Below are 10,396 nucleotides of genomic sequence, written 5' to 3'. Positions count from 1 at the left end.
CTAAGGGATATGGCTTAGTGGGCGTGGTGGTGCTGGATTGACTAGATGACCTTAGTGGTCTTCCAACCTTTGTGAATCTGTGATTCTTCCCTAATTGTTATTGGTGTTTTGATGCTGTGTTAGAGTGTTTGCATAGTTGTCTTTACGTCATAGCAGTTAGTGCCTTGTGATAAGCCCTGTGTTAGTGTTCTCAGATGCAGGTTTGCGTGCCTGTTCATCTAAAACGAAACTGGAGGTCCACCTCCTTCCCAAACAATAAGTGTTTGGCCCCTTCTGAAAGGTGCCATCATCGAAGTGTTTCAGATCATGCATATGATGGGACCAATTGTGCCTGAGCACCTGAGCTCTGCATGTCTCCCCGTGGAAAGGTTAGCTCTGCTTGTAGCCAGTTGACATTACTGGGAGGGTGTTGGCTCTGAAAAGACTGAATTACAGCTATTCTGGGTGAAGTGTCTAGCTGACAGGGATACTCAACACTCCTTTCTGGCCTGCTGATTGAACAGAGAGGCACTGAAATCTCTGGCTGTGAGTCGGCTTGCGAACAGTTGGGTGGCTCAGGAGTTGCATTTCTACCCTACTGTGTTGCTGAAGCTATCCCCTCTTTGCTTGCCTTTCCAAGCTGCTCAGCATGAAACCGCAGCCTGTGGACCCTGCTGAGCTCATGAGAGGTGCTGGTAGTTAGCATCTGCCCATCCCCTTGCAATGTGACCCAGAGCCTTATCGTCATGTCATATGAGACCTCCTCTCCCCATGCACCTTCCCCCAAAGTGGGGCCTGGGAGAGAGGAACACCAGCAGAAGTGTGAGGGGCTGCCCAGCTGTTGTTTTGCTTGCTCTTAGCTCAAAAGGCCCCTGACATCAGCCCTTATCTGGAAGGGATAAGGATCAGGGAGTGCTTCCTCTAGAGCATGCAATATTTGCGGGGCTTTTTTTTTTTTTTTTTTTGGGGGGGGGGGGGAGGGGTGGGGAAGCAGATGCATGAACATATCACTTCTTATTAATTTTAAAGTTGCTCTTGGCTTTCTACCTCCTCTGTGTCAGCCCTTGCATTGTCAGTAAATTATATTGGATTTGCAATTAAAAGCCAGCTGTGCCACTGAAGTACCAGCCAAATGCCAACCTTAATCGTCTCCTAGGCTTCCAAGGAGAGGTGTGGAGCGCAGAACTCTTCTTTCAGTGAGCTCTTCTCTCACTTCAAGAGGACAAGATAAGAGTTTAAAATGGGATCTTTGGCATATTATTTTCACTAATCAAAACGCTTGCTCACTAAGAAATGCAATTTGATACTGTGTGTGCCTGAATACAGCAATTCCCAGAGCTTGAAAACTGCCAAGCATACTTCACCACACAAGAAGTTAACCATTTGGGGAGAGCTCTTCTAGTGTTGGATGCCTGTCTCAAGCTGATTGTTTTTCTTCTTCCCTTTGTCAGTTACATTATTCATTTGAGAACTGTTTTCTGACAGTTCCCAAAAGCCTCTGGCAAGGGAAGGAGGAGGCTCACCTTAGTGCTGGGTGTGCAGCTGATGGGATCCTATCTGCACACGAGGGGTCATGGAGATCCACACTGTGTATCCCTGGGGTGGTTGTTCTGCCTGTGAGCTTAGGAAGGGTCAGTCCCTGATAGAGCATTGTTTTCCAATGGGTTGGCTGGAGAACTCCTTAAAGCATTCCTAGAGAAAAAACAACTGTACAACAGTCATCTACTTAGAAACTAAGAAATAACCAAATGATTGTTTGTTTTGCAACTGTTAATTTCTGCTGCTGCATATTTGCATGGTGGTGCAATTTTAATTGTTCTTGCAAGCAGGGTGTCTGAATGCTGCAGTAAGGCTAAGATGTGCCTACCAAATGTGTATTCCAAGCTACCTTTGTATGCAATAAAGATCTTGCCCTTCCTGTTTTAAAAACAGTTCTTCACTTGAAAGGCAGTAGTGTTTGCTTTGTCTGTTGGTCTTTGTAAGGAGAGAGAAGAGGCTGACTGCTTTGTAGATGTCTGTTGTCTCTGGAGGCATCTGTCCTTGGAATGAAAAGACTGGATGGAGAGCAAAGGGAAGAGTCCACTTGCCTCTGCAATTCCTCTCACTGTTCAAATGTGCTAGATTTCCCCATCCATCTCTCAAAATCACATTATTTCATAAAGAGTAAAAAGAAACGTAATTTGGAGCAGCAGTTAGCTGAGCCCAAGTTAATAGTTTGAATTGCACTCCATCTGTTCAGCTGCATGGCCTGATGGACATGCTGAACCCATTTTTCACCATTTGCTTTAAGCTGGTAAGAACCATTACTCCTGGCTCCCATCCAGGGTGTCAGTCAAGAAAAACTTTGTCTGGACACTGATGGCCAGAGGGTGAGATGGAGCCAGTAATCCTTGGATGCCTTTGCTTGCAAGTTACAAGCTTTTGAAGGATGAAGTTCTTCTCTGGTCTTGAATGTTGTTGTCAAAAATTAGAAGGAAAACAAAAATATCACCATGTGTGCACACAAACGTGGGGAGGATGAAATTTGCAAACGTGATTATGCAGGACTTGCTTAAATCGGCTTATTGCTGTTTTATGATGGAAAGCAAGCAGTCAGAGAAGCCAGGGTGATTGGCCTCACCATGCACACATACTGCTGGTAACTCAATAACCAATGAACACCCACCGTGGTCTCCAGACCTCTAGCCTTTGATGCAGCAACAAACAAGATAGATTGCTGTAATTTATCTGGCCCCTGGAGGGCTGTGCTGGTAATGTGCCATGAGCCCAAGGGCCAGCCATCCATAATCTGTGTAAAAATACAGCAAATTGCTGCCCTGTCTTTGTTGGGAGCTGTATGACTTTGCATGTATACAGCGTGCAATACCGGGTCTCGATTTCCAACAGCCAGGGGCGGTGAGCCTTAGAGTGTAATGTGCCCACTCCCTCCATTAACTTTGTTTTTGTTACGTACCAGATACGCTCCTTTTGAATAGGCTTGGAAAGGCAGTGCTAGGAATGTGGTATCCTGGTACGCCTTCATGTGTGTGACTGAGAGGCTGGAGAAGGAAGGCGTGCTGGATTTGAGCAAAAAACAGTGGGATTTTGTACCAGCTGGAGGCTTCCTGAGGGAGGAGGAGGCTTACAACCTGAAACCCAAGGAGGGTGGGAGCATGGTGAAACAAAACGATGGCTGTGTGGTGGAGGGGACAGAGCAGTGCTGAAAGTGTGCAGCCTTGATCAGAGCAGAGCCCCCCCACAAAGCCTCATGCTACAGGCGTGTGATGGAGCTGCCATCTTCTTGCTGTGCTTCTCCTGTGAGCTGAGGAGGAGAGCTTCTCCTTTATGCACATCTCTGCTCTGTCCCACCAATTAGCCAGTGTCACCTCACTGGTGCCAAGAGAGTGCCTCACCAGCCACACAGTGGCCCTGTGTGTGGTGTGGAAGGCTGCAGGTGGGGCTTCCACCAGCTGTGGCTGTGATGTGTTTGGAGGGAGACACGCAGGCAGCCTGCCGGGAAGTAATGCTGTTCTGCTCTCTTCCCACAGGCATGGCCTTTGCTCAACGGCACGTGGCAGTGCAGGAGGGGCCTCTCTACCGCACGGAGGGCTCACATGTGACGCTGTGGTGCAAAGTGAGCGGCTACCAGGGCCCAGCGGAGCAGACCTTCCAGTGGTCCATCTACCTGCCCTCAGCCCCTGAGAGGGAGGTGCAGATCGTCAGCACCGCCGACCCCTCTTTCCCCTACGCCATCTACACCCAACGGGTGCGTGCCCAGGAGATCTACGTGGAGCGGGTGCAGGGGGACGCGGTGCTGCTGCACATCACGGAGCTGCAGGACCGGGACGCCGGGGAATACGAGTGCCACACGCCCAACACTGATGAGAGGTACTTTGGGAGCTACAGTGCCAAGACGAACCTGACAGGTGGGTCCCGAAGGACAGCTTGCTCTGGGGGGGCTGGCTGATCTTTTCTACTGGTAGCATCAAGGTGATGGTAAAGCTACCAGGGAGTACGTGCTGTTCTGTACACAGTGGCACAAGGGCACGTGTAGGTCTCAAGCCTGTACAGATGCAGGCGGGCTTCCCATTGCACATGGGAAGATGTGCTCATCTCCAGGTCTGTGATACGTAGTCTGTGTCCCATAGCCCAACAGCTACTGTTTCACATCCTAGCACCTAGGATAGAAGGAGTTCTTAGGCTCTGAGCACTGCCTGATGGTGTCTTCTCTGGAAAGGGGATGGGACTTGGACCCACAGGGTACTGATGATAGGGAGGCAGCAGGGTGGAGAAGCAGAAGAAACTATACAACTGTAAGCCCACTAAGTTTGCATGGCCCTTCCACTTAGTGTTCACCCTGTTCTCCTTTAATCTTTATTGTGCCCGTAGCAAAACCACTCTCCCACTCACTGTCTCAATATAAAGAAGCCCCAAGGGCTGCAGTTCAGATAGTTATTTTGGTGGCTGCCTTCCCATGTACTGTCAGTGAGTGGCTTCTTGAGCGGGGAGGTCTACACCTCAATACTCCGTTAATTAGGTGACTTGCTTCAGATATGTAGATCTGTGGCTCCTCAGTCAAACAAATCTGAATGAGGGCTGGCACAGCACAGCACCTGGGGGAGTGAAACAAAAAGTGCCTGGGAACAGAGTGGGGTAGTGTCCATGAGGTTTGTACTGGGTTAATCTCCCAGGAAGCTTCATCACAAGAAGTCAGCATCTGAGCAGCAGAGGAGAGCACAGAAGAAAGGAGAGGACTGGTATTAGCCAAGGATGTGGAGTACAGTGCTGAAAGGATGTGGGTAGGTATAGCCAGTGTGTCTCATGCTGTCTTTGTGTCCTTGGGGCTCAGGAACTGGCGCCTTCTGAGTTTTACTCGTTGCTCAGCAGCTTCCTTGGTGGGCAGCCCTTGGCTTTCTGGATGGGATACTTGTGCTCTGTCCCACCCTTGCTACTGGTACAGAGCATGTGCAACTTGAGTCTCGGCACTGAAGGCATCCAGGGATTGAGCTTTGAGGGCATCAGCTTCAGGGCTTACGTGTGTCAGGGATAGTCAAGGAAATTGATCTAAAGTAACTTCTAGTGGATTAGTTAAATCGCATTATGCCCCTTCGTGGATGCTAACACTCAGAGTGTGTGGCCCTAATTTGCTTTAGCTTAATTCATCTCCAAAAATCCACTTCAGAAGTAATTTCAGGTCACCTGCATTTTGAGTGTATAGCTATGCAGGTGTTTGCTAGGATTTAATGAAACTCTGGCAGAAACTGAGTTCTTTTGTGCTCTCCCATGATGCGTTGTGAAGGACAAGCCCTCACAGAGAGAAGGGTAATAGGAACACCTCCAGCCTGTGCTGCTTCCCACAGCCCTTCTCCCACTGGCACCTTTTGCAGCTTAGCTCAACTATAGGTACAGCTGTGTCTGCACTGTGCTCCAGGACTGTGAGTGCCACCCTGTCACTTAAAAAGAAACAGTTTATTTGCTGGTGCAGCATGCCTGAAAGCAATGCTGGGAGCCATTGTGAAGTGCCTCCAAAGCCCTGTGTTCTGGCAGTGAATCTGTGTGTGAGGGCCTGCACGCAAGGGTCAGCTGTTACAGGTGGTGAGTTTTCAAGCTGGCTTCATTGCTACAGACCCTAGTCAAGAAGAGCTACGCGAGTGCTACGTATGAGAGTTATCATTCTCATTTTCTCAGAAACAGAACCAAACTTTTTTCTTTCATCCAGTTATGAATTTTTAATTGACTCATTAGACTGAATGGCTCTTTTTTGGCAGCAGAAAAGACTGGAGGGAGACAGGTTTGTTAGCATCTCTCTGTTTATGTGTGGATAGTTTTAGGCTCACTGCTCTGGGGTCTTTGAGTTGCTTTGCCCCATGGCTTGAGGGAAGAGTCTTCCCTCTTTTCACCCAGGCATACAGCCCTGTGATGGGGTGCTTGCTGGGGCTGGATGAGACAGCAGTACAGGCTCACACATGGGCTGTTCTTAGCACTAGCTCATCTTGGTTTGCAGCAGTGGCTGGGATGTGTCTTTGCTCTTATTGTCTGAGCAGCATCAAGGACTTCTGTGATTACTAAAAAAAAAAAAAAGCTGGTAGCTAGTTGGGCTTCAAAATACACCCCAGTGCACCTTATGGGTGGCTGGTTGTCCCTTTCCCATTTTTGATGTTTGATCATGAGGTTCCTTTATTCGCTAGGGATCTTGGCTAGAATCTAGTACTGCTCTTCTGATGTGACATCAGAAGAGAGTAGTTGTGGCACTGAGGGACATGATATAGTGGCCACGGTGGTGATGGTTTGATGACTGGACTAGAGGATCTTAGTGGCCTTTTCCAGCGTTGCTGATTCCATGATAGCCTGGAGTAAACAGTTCTTCCTAGGCACTTTTAGGGACTGTAATCTCCACTGATCTGAATTTAGGCATGTGTCACGAGCACTGATCTCACCTAAGGTAGGAATGAGGCCAGTAATGTGGTTCAAGGACCTTCTGCTATAGGGGAATGTATACCGAAGTTCAATGTTTTTCATGAGTCCTCACTTTAATTGCTTCAAAAACAAGTCTCTCTCTTCATCTGTTACCTCTCTTCTCCTCCTGGACAGCATCATTGGGAAGAAAAGGTTATGCTCAGGCTGTGAGACGTCCTGTATTCTTCCACCTAACACATCTTAGATGAATTGCAGGTGCTGAGCGAGGCAGCAAAAAACAAAACAAACAAACAACAACAACAAAAAAACACAGGTGCAATTCTGCAGGATGTTGTGGAGCTGTGGCCTTGTGATTGATTTATGAGAAAGGATTAAGCCCACATACAAAGTCTGCAGTGCCATTGTTTGCCTTCTGAGTGGAGCTGATAGAGTTCAGTTCCCCAAGGCCAGTATGAAGTTGCTGAAGCTTGTTGTGGGGGTGGGGAAGGTTTTTTCTACGGAAGTGTTGTCTCATCTAATGTCATGCCTGTTGCCTAAGCTAGCTGCTGAGGCAGTATCTCCAGTCAGAGGACAGAGGGACAAACCTGGAGAGCAACCCATCTTCGTTTAGGTTAAGGTATCTTTCTCTAGGCTGACTGAAGAGAGCCTTACTTTTGCATTTAGTGTCAGGTTATTTCCATAGTGGCTGATTAGGTGTTTCTGTGCAGTAATTTGGGTGAAGCAGCAGGAGTACCGCGCAGTCTGAGATTATGGCCCATGCTTCTCGTCTTATGTTGATGGGTAAATAAACTTGTGTGTTGCTGAGGGGTGGAAGTGAGCACACGGTGGTTACTTCAGAGTGCGTGAGTCACTGCAAGTTTCTACTCCGCTCTGTATCTGCAGTGGGTTGTTTGTGTGCTTGTACGCTTACTTAGATAACAGCCAAGAGGCCCAGGTCTAACCTCTTCAGATGATTCAGACTTTTATCTCAGTGGTTTTTTATTCATCAGTGCTCCAAAAAACATTGAGCTCTTCTTCAGAAAGTAACTGATTTGAGGGAAGAAATCAAGCTTTGAGGTTTTCCTTTAACAGGTAGCAACAGAGCGGGGAGAAAGCCTTTCAAAGCTCTTGAGGAGGTGGCAGCTCTTGAACTCTGTATTTTTGGGGAAGCAGCATCAAGTTAAAGCAAAAAAAATATGAAAGGATTCAGGACAGGGAGATTGCATAGCAACCTCCAAGGTATTGTGGAGTGAGGAGGAGTGGTTGGTGCAGACTTGGAAGCCAAACAGCACTTGGCTTCAGCAGCAGGCAGGAGCGGGCTGGTGCCTGCAGGGATGGTCACTGGCCTTCCTGTCCTCCCAAGGTTGGATGAGAGGAGGGCAGAGAGGATTAACATAAGCTCAGTGGCTCCCTCATCCACAATCTACGTAGGCAACTTGTGCCAGAGCTCTGTCACCTGCACAGTGTACTGCTTTCTGATAAACAGTTGGCACCTCCTGTGTCCAAGTTTGGACCTGCTGCCTCTTGTTCTGGCATTCAGTATCAGAAGCTGGAGGTAAAGATTTATACAGGCCAAACACTCAGCATTGGAAGGGAAGGAGCTAAGTGCATCTCAGGCTTTTGAGAAAAGAGGGTTGTTCTCTGGTTAAACTGGCAACCAAAAATCTCAAGAACTTGTCTGTGGAGAGCTGAAGGGGACGTAATGGGCAAAAAGAATGAAGTGAACTTTTATTGCCTGTAACAGCTGCTGCTGCTTGTTGCCAGCAGCTTCTCCTCTTTGTCAAGTGCCATACGTGATCTGTCTGTGCGCAGAGCAGAGGGAGAATGCCTTCGCCCAGTTTCACTGTGCTGGGGAGAGCAACAGCTGCCCTGGGGGCCTGGGGTCACCTCAGTGGCTGTGGGTGATTCCAGCTGTTAAGTGAGCTGAAGGTGGCTTCCCTGAGGGAGGTGTCAAAGGAAAAGACAGCAATCGCGCAGACAGGGTTCTACTGGTTTGGGTAGGTGCTTCCTTCTGTGCTGCCTTTTCTTATTTCTCCCCCTGAGGGACAGGGGGGAAGTGTCACATATGCCAGCAGGTTATGTCCTGGGGGAGACAGAGACCAGACCCCTAGCAGCTGTGCATGGTGGAAGAATGAGTCACGAGACAGAAATCCGCAGCAAGATATTCAGACTGCTCTGAAATGTAACACACCTCCACTTCTCTAGGAGTTTTCAGCACCTAACAAGGATCAAGTGAGAATCTGGGTCTGAACTTATAGCTGATGCTGCTTGGGCAGGAGGTCCCTTCCACCCTGTGTTATGCTGTAATACATCACTTGGCAGTGGGGCAGTAGAAAGCAGTATTAGGCACCAGGTGGTATGGAAGGGTGTTTAAGGAAAGGTGTAAAATGGGAATGTCATTTCTAAAAAATGTCATAACATGGGTGATTTCCGAGAAAAAAGGACCTACTTCTGAACTCTTTTTTTTTTTTTCTGGCCTATTTCTTGTATTTCATGTTTCTCATTTCTTTTGGGAGTTTGCAGGAGTTTATCTCTGTTGCTCCACTTCATGTATGAAAGTGAAATCTGGAGATTCTAATCTTAGAGAGACTGGGAAGTCTGAGGCCATTGCAGTGGCTTTGCTACCTCTGTGAAGCATGAGTATGTTTTGTTTGGCCAAGCAGTCAATTAACTAACGTAAGTTCTAGGGTTGGTTATTGTTGAAATTCCTGCTCTGTGAGTTATATTCTTCTTTACTTGTTCGGGCTGTGCTTGTTGCACTAATTAGTTCCCCAGAGGAGTAAAATGTCCTTCGCTTTCAAATTCCCCTTTAGCTGGCATAAAAAATAAAATTAAAAAAAAATCAAATACCTTCTCCTAGGTGGTCCTCTGCAGCCAGACACAGGGTATTTTGTTCTTACTGTCCTTCTTCACATGGAAGAAGGGAAAAAAAAAAAAAAAAGAAAAAAGAAAAAACATTTGAGCTACACTGCTGCTTTTTCTTTCTATTCCTGTGTATGGAGAGGGAGTGTTTGATAACAAGGGAGGGACGGGAATAGGTAAACACATTTACCTCCAGCCTTTCCTATGGACACAGCCTGGGCAATGGCAGCAGCGGAGCACAGCACCCAATTTCTGGAGCAATGTGGGGCTGGGAGGCTCTGGGCATTGAGTCCTCCCCTGCACCATGCTGCCAGCTTGCTGTCTCTCCCCATCTCCCTCCCTGCTTTCCAGCTGGTGAAATTAGGGATAATAGCGTACAAGCCTTTCACAAAGTCTAAGCTAAATAATTGTAAAGTGCTTTGAGCTCCTCAGATAAGGGGAGTTAGGAACAAAGGCTTATATTTCTGCTCTGCCTGGTAATGATCCTGAACAGGATTCGTTTCCAGCCCCGCATCCTGGAAGTAGTGCTGCTCCAGTTCTGCACTGGCTTTGCCCTGGGGAAGCAGTGCAGATAGCAGGAGCTGCCGGGCTGGGGCAGCGGGCCCTGCCAGCTGTGACCCTGCTGCGAGAGGAAGGCACTAAGACCCACTCACACAGCCAGTCTCCCTCCCTCCCTCTCTTTTTTTTATTTTTAATCTTGGCTTTAGCTGTAGACAATCTGGCAATGAATTGCATGGGCTAGTTCTTCCATGTGCTTTTTACAATACCTTTTTGTGGGTCCCATTCAGGTTGTAACTGAAAGCTTGTAACAGAAATCTCTCCAAGAGTCCTCGCATTGGTGGAGAAGGTTCACTCATTATTGTGTGCATCTTTATCTCATCCTCTGTTGCTATTTTTTCCTGCTAAATGCTTCCAATTACTCCTGTTTTGTTGCGTTGTGCAGGCTCCTTTCACATTGGAATTGCTTTCCCGATTTTTTTTTTTATCGTATTACGTATCTCTATGCTTCTGTATGTGCTGGCAGAATAGAACAAATTTTAGCTAGACCATACCTGAACAAATTGATAACCCATTGTGTCTACTGTCTCCCTTCTTAGTGTTGTGGCATTTTTTGCCCTTCCTCATCATCCTGCCCTGTTCCTTGTGGCCACAAGCAGCCTGGTTGCATGGCACCTTTGGC

The 10,396-nt window shown here is 47.7% G+C and overlaps 1 protein-coding gene across 1 annotated transcript in view; it reads left to right on the top strand.

Annotated features, from left to right (window-relative positions):
- The first annotated feature begins 2,999 nt into the window (after positions 1–2,999).
- IGSF3 (immunoglobulin superfamily member 3) overlaps positions 3,000–10,396 on the top strand; it is a 50,860-nt gene continuing 43,463 nt past the window's right edge. The window contains exons 1-2 of the mRNA XM_065743259.1: positions 3,000–3,134; positions 3,452–3,884. Coding sequence (XP_065599331.1) covers positions 3,000–3,134; positions 3,452–3,884 — 568 coding nt within the window. The remainder of the gene's footprint in view (positions 3,135–3,451; positions 3,885–10,396) is intronic.

This window comes from Cyrtonyx montezumae, unplaced genomic scaffold (assembly GCF_038088225.1).
Source record: "Cyrtonyx montezumae isolate F1298 unplaced genomic scaffold, pur_monq_1.0 scaffold_3, whole genome shotgun sequence".
Lineage (NCBI taxonomy): Eukaryota > Metazoa > Chordata > Aves > Galliformes > Odontophoridae > Cyrtonyx > Cyrtonyx montezumae.
The sequence above is the reverse complement of the archived record's forward strand: the minus strand, read 5'-3'. Positions and strand labels throughout refer to the sequence as shown.